The sequence below is a fragment of the Heteronotia binoei genome, chromosome 2, assembly GCF_032191835.1.
Source record: "Heteronotia binoei isolate CCM8104 ecotype False Entrance Well chromosome 2, APGP_CSIRO_Hbin_v1, whole genome shotgun sequence".
NCBI classification, from domain to species: Eukaryota; Metazoa; Chordata; class Lepidosauria; order Squamata; family Gekkonidae; genus Heteronotia; species Heteronotia binoei.
The window spans coordinates 151395687-151422102 of record NC_083224.1 but is presented as its reverse complement, the minus strand read 5'-3'; the positions used below and the strand labels follow the sequence as shown (position 1 = coordinate 151422102).

Here is a 26416-nt window from a genome sequence, read left to right as displayed (position 1 = left end):
TGATGGTTATATGACATGACCTACTCATATTTTCCTTAGCATGTCCACACCTATAAAACAATTTCCATCTTACAGGTGGAATGGTAATTAGGTAAGGCTTGGAAATACAATATGAACAAATTGGGAATCCAAAGGAATTGTTGGGGAGGGTTAGAGAGAAACAGTGGGGAGGTTCTCCCCCTCCCAACCCAAATCTTGCATTCCAGGATTCTATAAGATGTTATAGGCTTCAGCAGGCTGGATTACTAATCTCCTCTCTTCTCCATTTCCTCCCTTTAACTGTCACTAAACTAACCTCACCACATTGTGTCTCTTACGGGGCAATTCATTTGTCAGTCTGCATCAGGTAATTGAGGGGGCAGGATTTTTCTCTTTCCTAGCAGCCTGAATTGCCCAGCCTAGCCTGCACTCATCAGAGCTGGGGAAGTAAGCAGGGTGGGCCATGGTCAGTAGATGATAGGAGATCACCATGGAAAATTGGGGTTGCTATAAAAAGGATGGCAAAGACAAACCATCTCTGCTCTGCTGTTGCCTGGAATGCCCTGTGGGTGGGGTTACCATGGCACCTTCTTCTTCTTCTTTAAAAAAGCCCAAACTAATATTTTTCTGCATACACAGTGAGTACAGCTGGTGCCTCATTTTCATCTTACTGCTAAGCAATTGACCATTAGGTTTAGTATTGGAAGAAATGATTATGTTCCAATCAAAAGCAAAATGTCAGAGACTCTATAATACTCAACTTGGAAAATTTCAAGTGCTTTTTTGGGTTCTAACTGGCACGTTTAAAAGATTATGTCATCTTAATAGATCACAACAGCTTAATCATGTAAAATGTCATCGTAGAAATTACACTCGGCATACAGTGCCAAAAAATATGTTCTATCTCCTAGTTTTATGATGCTAAAAGGCACATAAGTGAAATTGGAATAGCACTGCTTTGCCATTTTTGATCCACTCCAAGCTGCAAGATAAGCATTCACTACATACTCATTCATGCCAGAGAAATGAAAATTATGCTATAACAGATGGCAAAAACACTTGGCAGTAGCTTACCAAGAATTAGTTGCTGACTGGCCTTCATTTTTGATATCTTCAATGTATGGTACAGAGGACTTAAGTTTTTCTCACATTCTGGAACAATACCAAATTCTTAGGTATTTTCCTGACGTACATATTCAGGTGAGGTGCCTATGAGGAAAAGTGGAGAAATAATGAAAAGTAAGATTTTTCTCCATAGAGAATCTAATAATTCACTCGGTTGGTTCCCCCCCCCCCCCCAATCTTGGCAGATTTTTCTCACTTTTATGAAACTGGCTTCCAAGCTATTTGTTTTGGCCCAATCTGGCACCATTTTAGTGACTTCTGACCAACTTTGACCTGCAAACTGCCTATCTAGATCCCTCCATAGTGGATACTCATTTAGAAATGCCACCCTCTATTGTGGGGTGAGGTCTGTAGTGATTTTGCCTTGGCAACAGAAAAGAGGAGGAGGGAGAGAAAAGGGAGTGCCCGAAGAAGAGAGTGCTAAGGTGTTTTCTGAGGAGGTGCTGCATTTTTACTGAAGAAGCATCAGAGAATACCATGTGTTATTTACATTATTTATAGTTTGCCTTTCTCACCAAGACTCAAGGCAGATTATGCACCATGTCAATATAAGCAACCAGCTGGGATATCCAATAAATCAGTACAATAGCATTAGAATTGTAGAAATCTGAAACCAAGTAGAAATCTAAAAACAGGTTAGTATTAAAGGGATATGTTAAGTGATGCAGAAATGTCATAGTAGGACAATACATATAGCAACACAGTATGTACTATGTATAGTGTAGTCCACAATTCCTTTCCCTTCATTAAAGCATCTTTTGGAAACATGTCGTTATACAGCAGCTCTAGTATCAGTGTAAAAAAGCTCTCCTGAATAATTCAGTTCTGCATAGTTTGCAGAATGCCAGAAGAGTGGAAGGCTTCCTGTCCTCGCCAGGCAGGCCATTCCATAAGGTGGGGGTCACAACAGAGACTGTGTGCAAGCAGGCAGTTCTTGATCTTGCCTATTGGCAGGGTAGTACATGCAGAAGGTCTTGATGAGATCAATGAAGCTGTCGTGGTGGCGCATAGGGGGAGAGGCAGATATGAGGGTCCAAGGCTGTGATGGTCTTTGAATGTTACAACCTCTCCCCTTTCCTTAACCACAGTTAAGGAGTGTCACTTGTGCACTAGCCCAAGGGTGTCGAACTCCTGTGTTATAAGGGCTGGATCTGACATAAATGGGACTTTGTGGGGCCAGGCCATGCATGTCATAAAATGTAATGCCAGGTAGTGGAAATATATACTTTGTAAAATATACAGACAAATGCAAAGATTTTTTTAAAACTTAAAATACAAACAGCCTTAAAACTTTTGTTTAAAATGGAAAGGTGTGAGAATAGTGGGATGTGACAATGTAATTTTAAAAATAAAACATCAAGAAAAAGCACAAGGATAATGGCAGAAACTAAAAATATAAACTAAAAAATAAAATGCTCTGAGCCTAAGGAAACATGAAATGGTTGGGCATTGCAAGCTCCTCTCCTCCTCGGGTCTACTCAGATTGGCAATGGCTCTTCAGTGTAATATCCCTCTTTGGCTGTGTGTTCCCAGGTTAGAGTAGCCATTAGGCACCGGTTCTCAAGTCCATTTAGCAGAGGCAAGCTGACTCAAAGCATCAACTATTTATTTGCAAGGAGACAACTCCAGGAAGCAACAGCTTCAACTGGCCATACAAATGCTGGAAAGTGAAATGAGCTCTACTCCATTGAAATACATTGCAGCACAGACAAAGTTGCAAGGAAAACACAGAATGGATTTTCCATTAAGGTCTCTGAGCCCAGACAGACTACTCTGGGACTGGAATGACAGTGCCTGGGAGTAGCAGAAGCATTCTGGGATTGGAATGAGGGCCCCCAGAGTGGAATTCCATTCCCAGAACACTGCTGCTACTCCCAGGGGCTGTCATTCCACTCTGCTCCTTATCATTCCAGTCCCAGAACAAAGATTCTATTGCTGGGCATTGTCATTCTACTCTGGGGGCTGTCATTCCAGTCCCAGAGCACTAGAAACAGTCCTCTGAGAAAGTGGCTCCCTACCTTTTTGGCACCAGAGACCGGTTTCGTGGAAGACAGTTTTTCCATGGACTGGTGTGTGTGTGTGGGTTGTGTGTGCTGGGCTATTTGCTGCCCCAGGCTACCCCCCTGCCCACACCCCATCCCTGCCCCCCATGGGGATCTTTAAATGAGGGGTAGGCAAAGGTCACTGCAGCATTGCCCCTTCCACCCACCTGGTACCCAGGCGTATGAAAGAGGTGGTGCTTCAGAGTGAGGCCATGCTGTCTCTTTCATCTGCCCAGGTCCCAGACAGGCAAAAGGGGTGGTGCAGCACCTGTGCCTTGCTCCACGGCCCAGTTGCTAGCAGGCCATGGACCAGTCCCAGTCTGCGGCCAGGTGTTTGGGGACTGGAATGACAGCCTAGTAACAGTCCCAAAGTAGTCTGTCTGCACACAGAGACCTTAATGGAAAATCCATTCTGCATTTTCTTTGCAAGCCCAGAACAGTTTCCTGCTGAAGCAGGCAAAGACAAGGCAGAAGGAGCTGGGAACTTCAGCAGCCTCCGAGCTTCTGAGGGTGAGGGGAGGTGGGGGAAGGAAAGAGCCGCAGGCTTGATTAAAGTTCTGGCCGTAAGTTTGGCACCTCTGCACTAGCCCATTGACTGGGCCTGAGGATGAAACAGTGGAAGACAGACAATGACAGGGCTGTGGGAAGGCTGCAGCAATGGGAAGGCAAGACCTGCAGTGTGGTAAATGTTCTCTGCAAGCCTGGATTACCTGCTCAAAGGTTAAGCCACAATATAATGGTTTGGATCCAATGACTCCCTTCTGCTAACACTTTCTTCTTTGTCTTAGACTACTTCTTTGTCAGTCAGAGGAAGTTTTAGTGAGACAGAATCATTGGATCCAACTTAATCCTCTGTCAGCAGCAAACACAAAGAGATTGGGAAAATGAGGAATGCCCTTTCTAGCTGATACCCCCAGATTCATTGCTTTCTGCCATCATTGTCTGCACATATATAGATCATTTTCTGCATATATACAGATCTCTACTTTCCAGATATTTGACTTTGCTCTTGATTTCTTAAACAGAGAGAGAATTTGTTTCTTTTGATCAATATAGTCCTTAGTATTAACAACATGAAGTATTTTCACATCCTAGCTCAAGACATTGAATAGGATACTATCTGAAGGGTTTTATTCTTGGTACTCAATTGCTTTTTCAACTAAGGATTTTCCTCTGTTCATGAGCACTTTGTCTACCACATGTGAAGTATCTGAGAAGCTGGTTGGCTGATGAGTGGCCACCTTCTGCCTCCTTAGTGTTTTCATTCTGTAAGGAAATGTTGCTTCGCAGACATTTTAAAGAAGGAGACCTATACAAGCATCCTGCTTGAACTCTGACTCTGCTGGATATGGATACCAACTCTTGGTTAGGAAGTTACTGGATGGGGGGGAGGGGAGGCTGGGGATGGGCTTTAATGGGATATAATGTCATAGAGTCCACATTCTGGAACAGCCATTTTCTCCAGGGGAACTGATCTCTGTTGTCTGGAGATGAGCTGTAACTCCGAGAGATCTGGAGGCTAGCAATCCTACTTGGAATTAGGATTGACAGGTTGTCCCTGACCACCAGTGGGGCATGGGGAGTAGGGTTGCCAGATCCGGGCTGGGAAACTCCTGGAGATTTGGGGATGGAATCTGAGGAGGACAGAGGGGTACAATGACATAGAGTCTACCCTTCAAAACATCCATTTTCTCCAGAGGGGCTGATCTCTGTAGTCTAGAGATGAGCTGTAATTCTGGGGGATCCCCAAGTCCCACCTGGAGGCTGGCATCCCTTGCTGGAATATCTACTACTTGCTCTTATTCAGACTTTCCTTAAGGTTGTCAGTAGGTCCCAGAACATTAAGGAGACTGGTTTCTTTCCTCACACTGACTGTGGCATTACTCAGTATATTATTTTGTTATTGTTAATACTGCTTTTGCCAGAACTTCCAGTTCTATTTGTTCCCCACCTATAAACAAAAGTTTTGTTTTGTTTAAACATCACTTCAAGTTCGAACGTGACAACAATTCCACTGTGATCGCTAATGGGCCACTAACTGTCTCTTCTAAAATTGAAAGGGATTATAGTTTCTATAAGTTCTCACAAGAATGGTGATGAGATGCAGCCTTCACTTCTTTGAGAACTCTCGGGTCTGAGAATCATTTAAGAGCAGTCCTACAAATGTCTATCAGAGTCTGTAAATATGTCATTCACATGTCATGACCGGTTCTACCCTTGCATCCTCTGGCCAGGAAGTATTCAGAATTGTTGCTATGCATAAAAGTCCTTTTGAAATTCTAAAACATTTAGCTAGCAGAAAAAACAGAACTCTGGGGAACTGTAGCAAGCTAGGGAAACAAACTTTAAAATTACGAGGACACTTTAATGGTGAATAATTCTTCTGGGTGTTTTCCCATTAAGATTACAGAGGGAATGGTTTCAGTCACCAAATGAATATATTATGGTATTTTAAGAGTAGATAACTTGCTATCAAAACTTTTCACAATATTAATTCTTCCCTTCCCCCCCTTCAACCACTAAGGTTTAGAAAAAATTTAGTAAAAGATTAATTATTGGGATATTTAAAGTTGTGAACTATAAAGAAGTCATACTAAGTACTGTATATTCAGGTTTTTCCCAGCTAAAGAATGCATGCAAACCCCACAGAGTGTGGAAATAAGTACTAAACCCAGGAGTAATAAACCCAAAGCCAACAAAAGAAGATAGATTGGCAACAGCAGTGCAATCAGCAGCACTTAACTTGAGCCTTCTGCAGTGTTCCCAATTGGACCTTGAATTCTTGTGAGGATATTTTGGCAGGATAATATAATATGATGTAAAGCATGGATTAAAATTAAATATCTTTGTGTATTTCACGAAGAAAGTGCCTCTTTACAGTAGGTCTGCAGCCTGTGACCCACCAGCTGTACAACTGACCATTGGTAATTCGTTATAACCCACCAGGTGCTTGACAGCTGCTGCCATATATGGCTTTATTAGCTTAGTGGATCATTATTTGCTTCACAGATTCTGAAGACAGGTTATTCAAAGTGCTTCTGTTAAGCCAAGCAGGAATTTACACAAGCACACATGCCACTGAACTCTGCATGTTTGTTCTCACCCATAACGTCTTCGGGTTCGATGAGAACTTATACCTCCAAATCAATGGCACAGCTATGGGTATTTGCATGGCTCCACAGAATGCCAACATTTTCATGGCAGATCTAGAACAGCATTTTCTGACCTTCTACACATGGGCACCTCTCCTTTACTTGAGATTCATTGATGACATTTTTGTTGTCTGGCCCCATGGCAAAGAAGCCTTCTAGATATTTCACCAGACTTTCCACAACTTCCACCCTACCATCAATCTAACTATGAATTACTCTACACAAGAAATAAACTTCCTAGACACCACAGTAAGGGACACATAAGTACCACATTATACCAGAAACTGACAGATCGGCAAACACCTACACACCTCCAGCTATCATCCCAACCACATCAAACAATCCATTGTGTATAGCCAAGGCCAAGCCACACACTATTGTTATATCTTCTCCAACCCCTCAGACAGAGATACAGGAAGAACCTGAAACAGGCTTTTTTGCAACTACAATATACTCCTGATATGGTGAGAAAGATGACAGGAAAAGCCAGAATGATACTCAGGGACAGTTTGCTACAAGACACCACTAGTGGTCCCCTACAGCTCACAACTCAAGGCAGTTCCATATATTATTAATTGCTCACAATCCATGTTGGATAGTAACACTTTGCTCACACAGGCACTAGGGTGCTGACATTTTCTTGCTTACAGACAGCCTGCTAATCTAAAACAGCTTCTCACCCTCAATGATAAACTTCTTAACAGTAACATGGACTCTGGAGCCAAGGCCTACAACAAACCAAGATGCCAGCTTTGCTCTCACATAGATTCTAGCAACACCATAGCTGGACCCACCTTACCATCTCAGGTTCTTACTCATCCTCGTCATCACGTGTCAGCAGTGCCCTTCCACTCTCTACACTGGACAAACAGGCCAGTCCCTTCAACAAAGAATGAATGGACAAGTCTGACATCAGAAATCACAACATCAAAAAAACCAGTGGGGGAATATTTTAGCCTTCCAGGACATTCAGTTGCTGACCTTGCAGTTATCTTATAAAGGAATTTCAAAGGGAAAGGAGAGAGACTGCTGAATTGCAACTGATAGCAAACTAATAGCAAAGCCGCCCTGAGCCTGCTTCGGCAGGGAGGGCGGGATATAAATTAAAAATTATTATTATTAGTTCAAGACAATGCAGCCACCTGGATTGAAACAAGATCAGGTTTCCTGCCTCATTACCAATGTTGATTTCTCCTTGCCTCTTTACAATGTCTCTGTATATCACACCTAATCTAATCACACCTTCACTTGTCATTTCCCTGCTAATGTCATCCGGCATCTGAAATTAATCCACTTTCCAATATATAGAACAGATGGACTCGCATTCTAGCTGTATCTGAAGAAGTGAGCAGTGACTCATGAAAGCTCATACCCTGCCACAAATTTTGTTAGTCTTTAAGGTGTTACTGGACTCTTGCTCTTTTCAAATGCACACCTATACAGTCTTAAACTAATGGAAGTGTTGGAGAGGATCTTACACCTCTTCTAGAAATTGCTTTGTGCTTTATAGAGAAATTCACTTCTTTTTCAAGCTCAGAAACAGGCCACTCTGGTATACATCATTTCCAGAAGGAAAAGATTTGTTTTACTGTAAGTGAACAAAGTGAGCTTTTGCATTCTGAATAATTTATTTTTTCCTCAGCTGACGTTGGTAGGTTTTTTTCCGCCAGTGTGTTTTGCTGAGTTATTTTCAAAACTATTTGCTGTCATTAGTGGATTGTTACAGGTGGTAACAAAATTGCAAATCTCAGAAATGACAGCTTTGCTGAATCATGGAACTCTTGGAACAAACAATATCTTCCATTGCTACAGAAATTTATTTTCTAGAACAATGGCTTTTAAATGAAGACTCAGCCAAATTTCTTACAGTTCTGTAAAGTGCATCGAACTGGCTTATGGCATGTATCCTTGAGATGCCCATGGGATGGGATAGAATTGCTCCAAAGCCCACCCACCCCCCTCATGTCAGCAGTGCACAAGAAAAAAAACCCTGATATAATAACCATATAACAATGATTGCTGGGCACTACTGGTGGCATAATCCTTGTGCTTTGCTTTTATAAGAAAGAAGCCTGAGTGACTTGCAGCCACAGTAAAGGAGGGGTGAAGTAAGCTAGAGTTAGTACCAACTCTTAACGACAGGATAACATTATGCCTACAATTTTTTTAAAGTTTTACTTTATCAAGGTTGGTGTTTTCCTGGTTTATAAGCTGCCTTAAGAAATGTTTTAGATAAGTTCCATACAGTACAGTTGTGGCAATAATAGCCATCATTTGTTACATACATGTTATGGAAGTTTCATATATCTTGAACGCAACCTTTTCTTGTCGTTTTCTTCTGCTTTTTCCTTTTGCTCATTTTTACCACATGTTTTTGGTATGCAAAACAGAAGTGTGGCCTTAGTAGTATGGATGGTGGTGACATTCCATATTTGTTTGGCATGGGTTTGCACCGGTCTTGTTATTTCTTTGAGCACACTCCTGAGGCCTTTTTTATTTTGGGGGGAAGAGCGCACACACAGTAAAACTCCACTGCCCTCTAACTGGTAGTGTGTTAGATTGAAAGACTAACCTCGCCATGCCACTGTGCCCTGTCACCAGGCAAACTTAAAGAATATAGAGACCAAAGATTTTCCTATGAACTGGTTTGTTAGCGTTTGGTAATTTACTGGGTGTTTGCAATTGGTGAGATAAATAACTGATGCTGATTATCTGTCTTTGAAGTGCTGTGTAGACACTCTTGAGCTGTCCCCTGCCTTGTTGTTTAATCTCTTATAACCTTGTCCATTCATATATACCAAGGAGGACTTCAGGGGTCAATAAAAACAGAGCTTTATTTCCTTGTATGGGAAAAGAAAGTTTTTGGTGTTTGGGAATAAACTGAATACAACTGTAGATGTGTGGAAAACTTGACTTGGAGAAAGGGTCACTAGAGATAAGTTGTTATAGAGGCTGCAATCAGACAGGCTTTTGGGTATGCCATAACCACCCCTACCTCTGGATTTAATGTATGTGATCACATGCACACATCTGCCCACCCCTGCAGACTGCTCGTCCTTACCTCATCGTATGTCCAGGAACAGGTTAAAGAACCACCAGGAACTTCCTGGTGGCAAAGTTGTGGTGCTTCCATGGCATGTTTCCAGCCATGGGATTGGCCCAGGCACACCATGGAAGCACAGGAGCAGTGTGAACACGCATGGCCCGTTCTGGCCTCATGGGACCGTGACTGTGTTGCCAGCACCATCTGATTGCTGTGGCATGTCTCAAACAGAACTGGCTTTTTAAAAGCTAAGAGACCGCCACAGCAATCGGCTCATCTGGTCCCACCCACAGACAGAGTCAGCCAGAATTTGCTGGTTTATTGTATGAGTGTAAAACAGGCTAATTAATTGTGGGTTTTCCAACCTAGTTCCAGATTACTGGAACTTTTCTTACACATACTTCAGACTTCCCCTTAAATTCCCTCTCCCTAGGAATACTAAATCTGAGAGTTTACAAATCAGCGTGTGCCCCTCCAGGGTACCACACTACACTGAGTCTGCTTCTTCCTGTCAGGGCCAGCATCAGCATACCCTGAGGTGCGGCAGCTGCCAGGACCCATGGCTTCTGGCAGGGCCCACTGCTGCTGACACTCTACCCATGTATCTCCTCTGTTGCCTGCACTCACACTCTTCCATTGCCTGCTTGTGAGTGCTTTGTTGCTTGTGCTCCCAGCTGCACATGCTGGCTAGTGCCGTCTGTTGGACAAGGACATAGGGGTGGTGCACAAAGCATCGATGTTCCTGGTGGCCATGGCAATGGCACACCTAGCTGTGTACCCACTACCCACCTTCATCAGGGAAAGGGCATGTTGGCAGGGTAGGCAGTTGTGACCACAGATGGTAGAAGAGCTTGTGAGTAGGCAGAGGAAGGATGCACAAACTGGTGGAGACATGTGGATGGGCAGACAAGAAAGGGAAGCTAGTTGTGGGAATAGGGGGGCTCTCAGTACTCTCTGCCCAGAGCCCCCCAAAACCTAGAACTGGCCCTACTACCTGTAGATGTATTACAAGATAGAACTACTTGTAACCTGCCTGTCAATGTCTAGACTCTGTCTGAGGAGAATGACAGTTAAATGCTCCTTTTCTACCACCACCCCTCCTTTCTCCCTCTGAGACTTCTGAGGGCCCTGATTGGTTGTTTCTGGTTTCTCCACTGAACCAACACAGTGAAAATGGAATTGGTTGATGGGGGGAAAGGATGGACTTAGCTTTGTCATAGTGGTTTTTGTGTTATTATTCATTAATACCTTGAGATGGTTGCATTGATATGGCTTTGGGGTATGCCAAGAGGCAACCTCCATATGTTCTGGTTGATGGACATTTAATTCTATTTTAATGGTGAAAATTTCTTCCTCGGTTTTCTGCCTCTCCCAAAATACTAGAACTTGAGGACATCCAATACTAGAACTTGAGGACATCCAATACTAGAACTTGAGGACATCCAATGAAGCTTTTGGGCAGTAGACAGACAAAAGGAAATACCATTTTACACAGAGAATTTTACACAGAGATAGGCTTCCCAATCCCCAGGTCCCAGCGGGGGATCCCCCATTTTTACAGGCTTCCCCCCGCCCCCAGCCAGCTGGCCGACGTGGGAAGCCCTGCCCCCCACAGTCACCATGTAGTCTTAGAGCTCTTGCAGGTCCATTTTTAAAATATGTGCCTTTAAGGCTGAGCAGGAAGCAGGAAACAGGAAGGACTTCATGGAAAAGGGTCAGTAACAGTTTTGTCGGAGAACGGCCCCCTCCCTTTGTTTTGCTTTCGTTTTCAGATCTTCTGCAGGAACAAGACACAGTAAGTATTTGTGTGTGTGTGAGAGGGAGGGGGCAGGGGATTCCCTGGTTTGGAGGCCCTCCCCCCCCGCTTTAGAAAGCGTGAGGGGGGGGAGGGAAATGTCTACTGGGCACTCTATTATTCCCTATGGAGAACAATTCTCATAGGGAATAATGGGAAATTGATCCGCGGGTATTGGGGGCTCTGAGGGGGCTATTTTTTGAGGTAGAGGCACCAAATTTTTAGTATAGCATCTAGTGCCTCTCCCCAATATACCCCAAGTTTCAAAAAGATTGGACCAGGGGGTCCAATTCTATGAGCCCCAAAAGATGGTGCCTCTATCCTTCATTATTTCCTATGGAAGAAAGGCATTTAAAAACGTGTGCTGTCCCTTTAAATGTGATGGCCAGAACTCCCTTGGAGTTCAATTATGCTTGTCACACCCTTGTTTCTGGCTCCACCCCCAATGTCTTCTGGCTCTGCCCCCAAAGTCTCCAGATATTTCTTGAGTTGGACTTGGCAACCCTACCACAGGAATAAACAGTTTTAAAAGCAGGATTAGAGAAATTCATGGAGGATAGGTCTATCAATGGCTACTAGCCGTGGTGACTGAGGAGAGCCTCCACATCCAGAGGCACTGTGCCACTGAATCCCAGAACCAAGAGGCAACATCAGGGGAAGGCCTCGGACTCTATGCCCTGTTGTTGGCTGTCCAGAGGCACTGGTTGGCTACTGTGTGAGACAGGATGCTGAACTAGGTGATCTAGCAGGACTCTTCTAATGTTCTTATGGAACAGTAAAGCACAAGAACACTGAAAATGGCACAATAACCACAGTGGTTTGGATACACCATTGTAAATTTTGTTGTATGCCACAACAATTTTTGTTGTATGTTTTTATTGAAGCCAAAACAGTGTTGATAGGACTACATTAAACAGCCCAAGTGTAGAACTGACCTTAGTAGAATAACAGGATAAAAACTAGTAAATAAATAAATATATGAATCAGTCATGTCACACTACTAGAATTATATAAAGCTCAACTGGGGAAATTCTGATATTACCTATACTTTGGTGTATATAATACAGCCACATTAGCCTGCCTTTTCTGTGTTTTGGAACTAGAAATACATAAGTTGAAACTGGTGTTAGTACATGCTGAACCAAGGAAGAATATTCCACAAACAAAGAAAAAGAAATGACAGTCAGAAGAATAACACTTGTCTTCTCAGAACTCTCGTAGGTACCTCTGCCTCAGGGCTCCAAATTCAAAAACCCACCCCACCTAGATCTTTAAATTCACTTCGTCAGCTGAGGCTGCAAAGACAGGATTCACCTGACAGGCAAGCAAGAGAGGAGGCTTATTCCAAAACAAGATGCCAGTACCTCTTCCATACATTTCCCCAAGCAACCCAGGAACGGAGATAAGTAAGTACAATACTCATTTCTGGGTGCTTTTGGTCATAGATATCTCTTATCTTTCTCCCTGCAATATGAGGAAATGGGTTTAACCATCTTCACTTATTCAACAGGTAGTTGCAGCATCTCCCACACTGAGGGCACGGTAGGTATGCCAGCATGCAGGTAAATTCCCACCACATCCTGATAAAGGCAGTGGGGAGCAAATCTCTCCTTGTTGGTGAATGCCAGACAGTCTTCTCCAACTGTTACCACTGCTGGTCAAATGTTCATGACCTATTTTACTTTGCAGGGTTGTGTCCAGAATGTATGGGATTGAACAAAATGAATCTTGCATTGTCCAACAGCTGAAAATCAATGGAGAAGACAAAAGCTTGACTGAGGCCTGCAGAATGGAAGAATCTATTTCTCTTCTGCAGGCGATGACTCTTATGGAACAACTTCCATGAGCAACTAATCACTACAACTATCTACTGCAGCTGCTATCTGTTTATTCATTGTTACCTCCAGGCTTGGCTCCACACAGCAACTGGATGGTCATCAAGCATGCAAAGAGGCATGGTTGTTCCCCACTCCATCTGCCCTGGTAGACCACAACAAGCAGAACTGACCCACAGGAAACCAGCTGTTCCTCTGCTCCATTATGATTATGGAGTTACTCTGTGGAAGTCTTGGTTTCTAGACCTACTTCCTCTTCCATCCAAAATTGTTATAGTTTGCCTTTCTAAAGCAAGCCCAGCCTTGTAGGGCCACATGTATCATCCCCTGTGGGTCTTAAATCCATGCCTTCTGTGTGCTCTTACATAGTAATTCCCACTGAGCTTGTGGGTTGCAGGTGTATATTTGTTATTGCAGCTTTCATTTTTCTTTGTGCCTGTCTCCCTTGCAAAATGCAGGTTCTTCTCACAGAGATAGCAAACATGTCTGTGCAGAGGCAGAGGCCCCACAGTAGTCCCTTTTCCTGGAGGAGCCTAAAAGTTCCTGAAGCACTATGGCTTCTGGCTGTTTATTCATAATGGAGGCATATGTGTATACTGAGATGATTTAGAATCTTTTAGACTAATGGGCATTGCCCTCTGTAGATGAAAACTTTCCATGTTTGATTGGTGCCTTCCATCCATAAGTGTACTTGGCAAAGTTTCTGAGAGTATTGTAAAACTGGCTGTTAGTGTAGCTGCAGTAGCTTTTGTTTCTATAGATATTGTGCTATTGTCTAACAGGGGTGTCGAACTCATTTGTTATGAGGGCCGGATCCAACATAAATGTGACCTTGTCGGGCCGGGCCATGAGCGTCATAAAATGTAATGCCAGGTAGCAGAGATATAAACGTTATAAAGGACACACAAACACAATTTAAAAATCTTAAAAAATCAAATGTGCTTAAAGCATTAGCACTTGTTGGTCTTAAAGCTGCTTTCTTTGTATCTGTCTTGTGCGATCCAGGGAACTGGGCAAGGGAAGCTCTGGCTCTTTCCTTCTTTCCCCAGGGGATTGGGGGGGAGCCTCAGCCAACAGAAAGAAGAGAGGCTTGGCTTAGTAGCTCTGTTGTGCAATTGAGAGAGCCTGGCAAAGCAAGCTACCCCTCCCCCCAAGGGAGGAGCCTCAGCCAATGGAGAAAATAGAGACTTTGCTCTGTAGCTCCTGTGCAATTGAGTAAGCCTGGCGAAACAAGCTGTGATGCAGAAAGAAGCAAGAGAGAGGGAGAAGGAAGCGGATGACAGCCAGTTGCTCGGGGCCTGATTCAGCTCCCAGGCCACATGTTTGACACCCCTGGTCTACACTGTCGGGAGAACATAGGTTTGTTATTGTGTTATGCTTCATAGCTCTCTGTTGTAGTGGGACCGTAGGATTAGGGTGCCCAAATTAGGGAGATTATCCTTAGAATTTCTGTGCCTGTTGTATGTTGCTACAAGGCAAAAGATTTACATGTGGTGGTTCACTATGAGTATCTCCATGTCACTGCATGTGTGCTAAGTGCTGTCTCGTCACTGCAGATTTATGGTGACCCTGTGAATTAATGAACTCCAAAATGTCCTATCATTAATAGCCTTGTTGTTAAAGAAAAAAAAATCCCAGGTAGGAAAGTGAACAGCCTTGTTCAGGTCTTGAAGACTGAGAGCTATGGCTTCCTTTTCAGCAGTGGTATCAAACATCAGGCCTGGGTATGGAACCAGCCTGTCCAAGGCTTTTATCTGGCCTGTGAGCAACTGGTGTGAGGGAAGGAACAGGAGGTTGCTTGAGAGGAATGGGTGGAGCCACTCTGACTGTGGAACAACCTCATGCAGCAGTCAAGCAGAACCCCCTTGTTTCAGTGGCAGCCTCACTGGTAAGTTGGGAACTGCCACAGCCACATTCATGATGGCTCAGGGTTCCAAGGCGAGGTTGCATGCTTCTCTGCATGGCCTGTAGCTCCTGGGATGCTGATCCAGATGGGTGTTCAGATCAGTGTTTGCACATGGGGTTGTGCAGGCAATCCTCTGTTGGGGCCTGCTGATGGCCAGCATCGCTGCTTTATTCACACACACAAAGATCTGTTCTTTAAATAGATGTTGAGTAACATCAATGTTGACAGTGTTGTTTCCCTTATTAGTGAAAGAAGAGGAAAAAAGGAGGAATAGATTTTTTCCCCCTCTATAAGTAGCCCACTGTAGCCAAGAGGCAGTTCACAACAAACCTGATACAGCTAAGTGCTTGACACAGGATTTTCATAGCACCCTTTTACACGTTTGGAACATGGAAGACTGTGTGCAGGGGTGGAGTCTCTTTCTTGACTTGGGGCTTGTATATTCACACCATTTCAGGATTCTGATTTGGATTGAGCCACTGTTCTTGGATGTTAGAAGATCATCACTCTTATCTGCTTTTGATTTGCATTTAACATTTACACCCGCATTTATCACCTTCTTACTATTTTTATAATTTCACTGCTGCATTTTCCAAAAGTGTATTCTCACTTCTGTTGCTAGGCAAATCCTACGGGAAAGTCTAAGAACCAACCATTTGTAGGACTTGCTGCCTTACCGTTTATGGGTGTATGCTAATAGCTAGACCAGCACATCATGCTGACACTTGAACTGCCTTATAATTAGGATTCTGCCAAGCAGCTAATATTTACATTCTTATATATTTCTCTGTGTGTCTGTATGTTTATCATCTGTATATGTACAGAGAGCTAAAAAGAGATGTAAGCATAAGGGGGGAAAAAAGGCCTTGTGGTCTACCAAGAAAAAGCTGTCTACCTTTAGAAAAGTCCATTTTATGGTATTGAACATAACAGTACGAAACCCAAGCACCCTTAGCCTATGTGGTACAAGTGAAGTTGTCTTCTCTTTGTTTGGCTCCACTTCTGTACCTTTGGTGCTGTACAAAAGGTAGCAACTCAGAAGGGGAGCTTTTCCCGCAGCAGAATCTCCATGCCTGGTAAAACATCACCTGCTGCATTTCGGGCTGTCATACTAGCGGCTTTGCAAGAAAAAAAGACATGGCATTCTGGTGGCAGATTGCCTAAAAGTTCAATCTCTCTCCAAAAGGGGACAGGCATCTCAATGAAGGGCACAACTCCTCTTTTACTAACTTCTCAGAACCAGCATATGAAAATATCACCTCAGCCATCCTTGAATGAATCAGCCATGTTCCTATCTAACCTACTGGTAAAGCATATAGAGTTGGATCTAGCCAGCTTTCCCACCCATTTTGCCTCATTCTGCTCCATACTCAAAGTGCACATCCCACATAGCTTCTGTCCATATGGGTCCCATCATCTTTAACATTGCCTTTTCTGTGGGTCAGAGGGATCCCCTCCTTCCTTTCTCACCAGCTGCAAAGCAGGTTGGGTCAACCTACTGTTTCAAGAAATGGCTCTAGAAGAATGTGGGGCAGTTTCTTTACCCTCATTAGGGCAATAGATTCATCCGGTAAGTAAGGTGCTTGCGGTCATCATTGCTGTTTCTTTTGAAGTTTAATTTCTTCACTTAAAATAATTATCCCAATACTGCCAACTGTAAAAGAAAGAGAAAAATTTCAATAGGGATCCAGCTTTGAGAGGGGTGGCTTCTTATAACAACAGCAAAAAAAATTTGACTCTATCACAATTTCAGATGCTCTTGGGTACAAGGAAACAAACTGTTAAACTGAATGCCTAGGAGCGTTTTCTGGGTTATTTTTGGCTAAACACTTTAGAACATTTCTGCTGCTGATTTGAGGGTGTTTTTATACTCTGTACTTATAAAGCAAATTAGTGTGCTGGAACCAGCCACAAAGCATGAGGAGGGTAATTGATAGAGAACATCCCTGAATACATTCCATTCCTTTCAGTGGGGTATGCTCGTAATGAGAGCAGGAACCAAAGTCTTTAATGAGTGGGTGTGTGGAGGTTGGGGAAAACATTCTGAGGAACAGAAGCAGGGGACTGAAACTACAGGGAGAAGAAAAGATTAAAGTGACACACAGCATGCATTTCCAAGAAACATTGAAAGCCACTGTTGGACATGATGTTTTGTGGGCTTAGAATGCTATTGCTCTAGGTGAAGAATTTTGGTGAAAACCTTATATTCTGCACTGGAAAAATGAAGTGGAAAATACAGGGTAGACTCCAATGGGTAGCAAAACATTTCCTGCTCTCACTTTTGCTGTCTCACTTTTTTGTCACAGTACACTAATGTTTTATAACATGTATTAAAATTTTAGAAAGCCTACAGATGATTAAAGAAGCCTTATTTACCAGCCTTACCTTCCACCCCAGTAGCCAATGGAAGCTGGTGCTGCTCCAATCAGGCCAGACATGTTTCCTGATTGCCTCTGATGGCTAGAAAGCAGGCTCAGCTAGTCCATCCCTAGGCCAGGCCATGCTGTGCAGAGGGGTTCCCCCCCCCACAAGTGATTTTTGCTGTTGAAACTTTGTATTGGCACTGACCTCTCCCCAGTCAGGCCACATGGATTTGTATGGGAAGAAGAAACTAGCTTTGAGATCCCAGGAAGGAAAGATTCAGGTGGGTGGCATGTTGGTCTGAAGCAGCAGAACAAAGTTGGAGTCCAGTGACAGCTTTAAGACCAACTAAGTTTTATTCAAGGTATAAGCTTTTGTGTGCAAGCACACTTTTTCAGATACAGATATTATTAGTATTATTGATTTATTGCCTACCCCAGCTTGTGCCAGGCTGTGGGTGATGTGCAATATAAAATAACATACAATAAACAGTTAAAAACAGAACAACAATCCATTAAAATTTGTACATTCCAGATGGTATCCTATATATTTTTTCTGAGGTTCTGGACTGTCAGGCGGCATGCTGATGGGGAGGGGAAGGAACTTACAAATGGGGGGGGGGGTGAGAATCTGAAGAAGTGTGCTTGCACACAAAAGCATATCCCTTGAATAAAACTTTGATGGTCTTAAAGGTGCCACTGGACTCCAACTTTGTTCAGGTAGGAAAGGTTAGGCCAAATTCAAGAATGCAACAGTCTATACAAGAACTCCAGCCTTTCTTCTGTGAATAAAGTCTGGGTGGGAATCTATGGAATGTTTCTCCCCTGCTCCACATGTCCCCCCGCCCAGGAGCAGGGCGGTGAAAAAGTCATGCTCTTCTGATGGAGATCCTTTCATTAGAAGAAACTCTGTGAGATGCAACCCTTGTATATATTTTAAAAATCTAGCAAATAATATCTGACAATTTTAGTCCCTTTCAGGAAGCAAAATCTCTCAAACAAGCAAGGAAAAGCCAAGTCTCCAAAATGCAAAGGTTGTCTTCAGGGAGGGGCTGTGGTAGGGCATCTCCTTGGTGTGCAGAAGGACTCAGCTTCAATCAATCCATGGCATCTCCAGTTAAAAAATCTGGCAGTAGGTGATGTGAAAAACCTCAGCCTGAGACCCTGAAGAGCCACTGATAGTCTGAGAAGACAGTACTGATGATTCCATATAAGGCAGCTTCCTGTGTTCATGAGAACCCACAATGCACATGTGATTGTGTTATGTCTGAAGAAGAGTGGGGACACAGACCCTTGAAAGATAGGAAATGGAAAGCAGTAGTAGTGAGATTTGTAGGGTGCAGTGGTCAGGGAGAGATTGAAATATGCAAACCTGGTTTACCCCATATTTTTAAAAGTTGTACCAGTACAGCTCAAACGTGCTACAGTGGACACTCTAATACTGTTTCCAGACAAACCCTGTTTGTATTGCCCCTGAGTCTTGCTGCTTAGCAACAGATAATAGCAAAGAATTAGCTTCTGGAATGGTATGTTGCCAGCTCCATTGGGGTGATTTTGATCTTTCCTGTCAGTGGGTTAAAAATAAAAGCTTTAAGACTGGAGAGTATTAAAAACGGGGAAACAAGTTTCCCATAAAACCATCCAAGGTTAATAAATATGTTGAGTACTTCTTTGGAGCCGCAGCAAAACCAATGGAACTAGTGACTCCTTAACAGAACTGGAATACACACTTGATTACAGTTTCATAAATGCTTCTTTTAATTCCTGCTTTGGAATTCTTAAGAGCCAGAGCCTGGCTGATACAGTGTCCATGTAGCCTGGCTCTTTAGTAGCAACAAGGAGAGGGCAAAATGGCGCTGGCTATCTTAGGCAGCCCCTATGCACCTTCTTTTCTTCCATCCCCATGTGAACAAACAGTGGCAAGCCAGTGAATACCCATTCACATGCAGCTTCTCCAACATTTCAAAGCAGCTTTTGGAAGAACGTGAATGGCTGCAGAGGGAAGGGTCTTGGGAAGGAATTTGTGCATGTTTGTATGTTGCCTTATATTGGGTTGGGGCGGGGGGGCTCAGATTAAGAGCCTGCATTCAAAACTCTGATGTTCTGAATTTCAAAGTTTGAGAAACACAGTTTCTCTGTAAACAGGATATATATATGGCTGGATATTCTAAGGGCAAATACACAGAAAAATTACTGTACACTTAGTTGGGTATTTGTGTCCAGAGTCAGGTTGCTATATACACTGTGATTTTTAAAAACTCAAGTTCTGTATCGATAAATAGCTGATTTCTAACATATAAATTGAGCATATTTGCATGAAGTTATTAGGGTTTTTTTTGTTTAGTTGGTCATGAAACTGTAGATGCTGTGCCCTAGTCATTCAGTCTAGGGATATACTGCTTAATGTGTGTGCATACACGCACACAAAGCTGATTCATGTGTTACCAAGTTCACATGGCCACCATGAGGACTTTGAATCAGGTGTGTGCCTGGAGTTCTGTGTTCGGAACACAGTCCAGTTTGAACTATGGCACGTGGAGATGAGGGATTTAAGCCTTTCCCTGCACAATTTTACAAACTGCTATTTGCCTCCTTGGACAAATTTACGTGTACTGATGGTTGAATGTAAGTTTTCCCAGCAGGGCAAATAAGAGCTAGGGGGGACATATCAAGTTGGGTAAATGATGGCTAGAAGGGGAAAGCCTTAAGCCCCTTTTCTCCGAGCTCTAGTGCTTCCGCGGCCAAGGACACAGCTACTGCTCCTGGACAAACCCTACTGGCATTTGACGTCACCCGGCCCAACTTATGGGAATCATGGGTGGACCAGATCAACTACTACATAGAGCTGCACAAAATGGAGGCAGCGGCAGAGAAAAAGGCGCTTCTCCTGAGTTCGTGCTGGGTGGACACCGTCCAGCTGATGAAGCAACTCATCGCGCCGACCACCCTCGCAAGGACCACATATGACCAGCTGGTCAAGGCGATGATGAACCACCTGGCACTCCAGCCATCCTGTCTCACGCGCAGGCACGTGTTCTACATGAGACAGTAGGGACAAGCTGAGTCCGCTGCCAAGTATCTTATGGAGCTCCGTGGATTAGCCCTGAGATGCGATTTCACGGGGGACCTGGAAGAGAGCCTGCTGGACCGCTTTGCGGTTGGCATCCGGGAGGAGAAAATGTGCTGAAAGTTGCTAGCATATGAGGACAAAGACATCAACCTCGTGAAAGCACTTTGACAGTCAACCGCCTTCAAACAGACACACACCAGCCCTTCCGTGAACCAGGCCGCCACTGCCTTGATCTCAGATGGCTCCAACGAGGAAGGGGCACACCAGCTTCGCCGCCAGCCACGCAGCAAGCTGAAAACACCAAACCGACCATGGGCAAGCACCAAGTGCGCCAGCTGTGGGGACCCACACAAGCCGCTGAGACTGCACTGAGTCTGCAACGCAGACTGCAGAAGCTGTGGAAAAGTGGGCCACATCGCCCGAACTTGCAGGGCCAAAACCAATAGGAGGCCCCAGTCTGCACACCACGACTCGACAGACGCACACACAACGGCCTCAAACAGCATCCAGGTAATGAACTTGCCCCTGGATACCCCCGACAAGGTCAAAGTGCAGGTCTTGATCGAGGGGGGTCCCTGCCTAATGGAATTGGACACGGGATCCTCCATCTCCATAATTTCGGAGGAGACCCTCAGTAAATTCTGCCCCCACAACCGGCGGCCCTGCGGCCCGCAGAGTTCATATTGCGGGACTTTCAAAAGAATCCAGTGTAGATCATGGGGTGGGCCAGAGTTAGGATGGCGTTCAAACATTTTGAAGGGGCCCCGGACATACTTGTGGTGAAGCACCGGCTCACCACCCTTTTGGGATTGGCTTGGTTTAAGCTCCTGGGCATCAAAATTGTTGCGGCGGACCACATCTTCGACCAAGTGCGCTGGGAGTTCCCAGAAGTATTCGATGGGGCTCTGGGAACCTAAAAGGGGCCACCTATCGCGCTGCAGCTGGACCCCATGGTTAGGCCCTTAAGGCTGAAGGCTCAGTGGGTATTAGAACCCATCGAGCCCATTAGAGCCCATCTCCAACGCCACTTGGGAAACCCCCATAGTCACCCCAGTCAAGCTGAATGGGGACGTGTCAAAAGTCCCGGCCAAATCTGCCCAGCACTCCCGTTCACCGCTGGGAATCCAATCGGATGTCGTGGTCCTGGCTACACTTAGACTTTGCGGGGCCATACCTGGGGCAAATATTCTTTTTCTTGGTGGATGCTTACACGAAGTGGCTGGAGGTCATCCCATTTGCTTCCAACTCCACTGTGGCTGCAGTCAGAGCTTTACGGAGGGTTTTTTGCACCCATGGAATCCCTGACACTGTAGTGATGTACAACGCCACCGCTTTTACCTCCCGGAAGTTCCAGGAATTCCTGAATAGGTACCTCATCCACCACATTTAGTCTGCTCCCTTTCACCCTGCCACTAACGGCCAAGCGGAGCACATGGTTTGCACAACCAAGGAGGCCCTGGGTCACATAGTCCAAGGGGATTGGGATCACTGACTGTCGGTCTTCCTATTTGGGAACAGGATCAACCCTAATCCAACTACGTGCATAAGCCCTGCCGAGTTACTCATGGGCAGGTGGTTAACCACCCGGCTTGATAGGCTACACCCCAACCGGGCCCCGTATCTCCGCAGTTCCCCCGAGACCAGGGAAGCCACTAGGGGGTTCTTTCCGGGGGATCCAGTCTATGCTAAGAACTTTGCGAGCGGGCCAGAGTGGATACCAGCTTGGGTGCTGCGGCTCACCGGGTTCCGCTCTTATGAGGTCTCGTCGAAAGGAGGACAGCTCCTCCACAGACACATAGACCAACTTCACCACTGCACCCTGCCGGAGGAATCGGCAGGGCCAGGGGGAGTGGGGAACGGAGAGAGCACGGGGCTGCTGCAAGAAGCAACCTTGCTGGACTCGCTGGGTTCGCTGGTGGAGGAGCCTTATGGGGGGGAGAGATACCTCCACAGGCTCAAGACAATGCTCTGCCGACCACGCCCCAAAGCGAGGAACCAGCGGTTACAGGCAGCAGCTCCAACTCCCCAGATTGAACCTTGGCAGTTGCATAGAGAGCAACAGCCGCCCACTCATTTGAAATACTATGTATCTTGAACTAGGGGGGGAGGAGTGTTGTGTCTGGCATTCATCCTGGAAAGTACAGCACAGCGTGCCTGGAAGGGACAAACGCAGCCCGCCTATGGCGATCAGTGTCAGGAAATTTAACTGGCCAGGATTGGACCTGACGAGGAAGAAGGTTGTTCCGGGAAATGTATATAACAGGGGACCCGGCCCCACCATGTTGTCTTTGTGATGTACTCGCTAATAAAGCATGTTGCCATCTGAACGTCTCTGACTTCAGTACATTACAGACCTTTCACCAGGTATTGTCCAGAATCATTCACTTTTAAAATCTAACCACAAGTTCTAGAAAGCTGATTTTCTGAAGTGGGTTTTGTTTTTGCTTTTTGTTTTAATGGTTTTAAAATGTGATTTTTATTTGTTAGCCTCCTTGGTGTGGATATAAATTTTGTAAAATATAAATTTTGTAAAATAAATAAGTAAAAGATGCTAAATCTTGTACATATACTGATTTTCTATCTCAGTCCAGCCATCACAGTACAGACTGATGGGTATAAACTACAGTTCATCATGTGATTAAATTGCATGTACGTGGATTGCAGGTATTGAATGTATACTACGTACACATCCATTCCTCTTCCAGGTAGGGTTGCCAGCCTCCAGGTGGGGCCTGGAGATCTGCTTTTACAGCTGATATCCAGCTGGCAGAGATGAGCTCCCCTGGAGAAAATGTTTGCTTTGAAGAGTAGACTCTATGTCATTGTACCATGCTGAGGCTCCACCCCTCTCCCAACCTTAGCCTCTCCCAGATCCACCCCCAAAATCTCCAGGTATTTTCCAACACAGACTTGGCAACCCTGCTTTCAGGCAACTGAGGGGATGTACTCTCAGTTTGAAAAAGCTGTTTCCAGATCTTGGTAAACATACATCCACTCCATGCCACTACCATACCAAACCTTTAATGGCATAATAGTTGCAAATAAAAATACACAGAATATAAAAATTTAAACATTGGAAATAAAATCAAAATGAAACTGAGCTTGCAGATGCATTCATACATGGTCAGATTTAAATTTAAGGATGTCAGCCAAAAATTTTGCCACAGCCTCGCTAACCTCCCCCTCAGTATCATTTAATAAATAATAGCAGGGTGGCAGAATAGACAAATCTGGGGAGAAAGAAAGCTTGCAAAATAAATCTTTACGGAGATTATGATAAAAGGAACAATCAAGCAATATATGCTGAATTGAGTTGGGAATATTCGCTCCACAGGAACAGAGTCTGTCGCCTAAAGGGACTCGATAATATCTCCCTTGCAAAACTTTGGAGGGAAACGCATTTAGTCTAGTCAACATAAATGCCCTGCGATGACTTGCCACTATTTATGCAGCCCCATACTACAATCAGGACACATAGACTTTCACTGGTTTAGCCAGAATCAAATCCCATCTAGTGATACAGCAGCTAACTGGAATTGCTTTCATGTTAACCCTACTTCCACAGATTCTTGACTGCTCAGTTCATTCCATTTCCAGCTCTTCAACCCATCACCAGCTGTTCAATGGATAACTGCATAGCTTATCTTTAGGGATATGTCTCTGTCATCTACTCTTGTGGTTGGTTTGAGACTCTGAAGCAACAGGACTTGTATTGTGGCTTATCATCCTCCCTGGAACTTTGCTTCAACCAGAGCTAGCTCAGACTTTCCTTGGAAGAGGTAAACTGGCCAGAGTACCAGACTTTAGGCAGAATAATAACTGTATCTAACTCAGAAACCTTTCCTGCTCGAGAACTCTGTGCCCCCCTTCCCCAGGTGTCTCATACCCTTGGAGCTGGGGAGGTCAACCCCAGCCTAGATATTAACCTCCAAACCACCAGAGATTGAGAAAAGAACTTACGCAGAGAAACATTTAATGGCACAAATTTTACTACTGAGAAAGAAGGTTGGGATATGAAGAGAAACTAGTCCACAGCCCTAATTAAATCCAAAAGAGGCTCACCTTGATAAGCACTTTATTAATTCATTTTGTTTTGCTTTTTCTCTGGCCTGAATGTTTGTAGACTGTGAAATAAGCATCTCCCCTCCCCAGAGTGATTAAGAAATAAAAAAGAAAAAAATCAGTACTGCATTCACTTGTCAGTATCATGCAGGATGACTTGAAAAGCCACATAAGGGTATGCCAAATAGAAGCAGGTACAAATATATAATATGGTAATGGAGCCCTGGAGTATTCCTGTGATTGTTCATGCCTCTTTTTAAAACATCAAATAATATTTGGGTGTTTGGTAACTTGACTGATAAGTTTTTTGGAAAAACATAATACTTTATGCTTTCTAAGGAATGCTATTTTAGTACCTTACCTAGCAAAAGAAATGTGTTAAAAGTATAGTTGTTTGTTTTAGTAATACTGCCTACAACTGTTTGAAGTGTGTAGAAGTACAGTCTTAGGAAATCAAATCCTTACTTCCTGTCTCCTTGTGATTTTTGTTTTACTTTGCAAATGAAACAAAACTATTTAATTTGTATGTATTGTGTGATAATATTTTAAATATTAAATGTGTTTCTAGATAATAGTAAATTGAATTGTTTTTAAAAGAGTGGCTGAGGAGTTTTCATTCCAAGCAAAAATCTTGTAGGCTGCTGTAGATCCAATGTGTCATATCAAAAGTATGATGGTTTCAGAAAGTAAGTTTAACAGGGATCCGATCCTCATTAGTCCTTACTCCAGAGTTAATATTGCTGTCAAGTCTGGTGGGAGAATTCATATTCTAGAAGGCATGTGAGGATACAGAAAAATAGGATCCTGCCCGCACTCTGGATTGGCCTGATAATGACTGTACTGTCCCTATGACATAGACCGGCGACAGCCAGTTGACAGCTCATGGGCTGAATATTGTCACTGGTGTGATTTTTCTTGGTTTCTAGTGCTGTATTGGTATTCATGGTATTTTTAAAAATGGCAATAGTTTTACCTCTAAGGAAAATTTAAAATGTTTTCAAGTGATGAGAGACAGAAACATTCCACATTTGACAGTGCAGTCCTTACATCCTCAACTTAATGGGCTTAGAAGGAAGTAACACTGTTTAGGATTTGACTGTTCATATGGCATTGCTGGTTTTGATCTTATGTGTAAGATTTGTGTAAATGTACATTGTTATATGTACTGAGTTTCAGCAAAATATGTATTTTGGTCTCTGGACCACCGTCTGGAGAATACAAGAATATGTAAGTTGCCTTACCCTGATAACCATGCTTAGTTATTAAAGTTTAGCCTTAGACTTATTTGTTTCAAATGGCAAATATTATTTGCTTTTGTATTGTAAGAATTTTATGCCTCAACAAATAAGTTTCTGGGATGGAGTTCAGTGATGCATCAAGTGGATGTTGCAAGCTATTGCTGCTGATATTAATGGCTTGCTGACATTGCAAACTGTTGTGTTGTCCTGACTGTGAGTTATTTTGGAACATTGCGGTGTTAAGGCAGTGCAGGACAGTGTCCCATGCTAGAAATAGTGCTGGGAGATTCATTGTTGCATTGTTGTATCACATTGGTATATATACTATGGAAATGGGTGAAAGCAGTATATGGAATGGATTAGATGGGAGACATCTTTCTCACACCATTTTGAACGTCATGAACTTTAAATTAATCTTGTCTGTATTAGAACTGACATTCATCATAGCAGGACACATGGACAGTTTCCAGCAATTCCACTAGATTGGTTCCATTCTTTCTGCAGTGATGTCAGAGATCATGTTTCCCTCCTTTAACCTTCTGTGAAACAAAGTGAAAAAGTTTATGAAAGCTCTTACCTGCAATGCATGATGTAGCATCGTATCACCTAACCAACTACTGGCATGACCTGCTGAACGTTGGGATCTGTAGAGATCATTGTGAGAGTGTTTGATATTTTTCTGTAGGTGGAAATCCTTGACTGGAAGACAAAGCAGCAACTATGCTTTCTGGAGAAGGTAAATAACAATAGTTTTATTAATTCATTTCTGTAGTACTTCTTGAGTGTTGTTCTTCTCAGTAAAAAATAAC

General features: G+C 43.8%; 1 protein-coding gene across 3 annotated transcripts in view; it reads left to right on the top strand.

Moving 5' to 3' along the window:
• LOC132566821 (very-long-chain enoyl-CoA reductase-like) overlaps positions 1-26416 on the top strand; it is a 49874-nt gene that overhangs the window by 1911 nt on the left and 21547 nt on the right. For all 3 annotated transcript variants that reach the window (XM_060232237.1, XM_060232236.1, XM_060232235.1), the window contains exon 2: positions 26293-26343. In XM_060232237.1, the coding sequence (XP_060088220.1) occupies positions 26293-26343 (51 nt within the window). The remainder of the gene's footprint in view (positions 1-26292; positions 26344-26416) is intronic.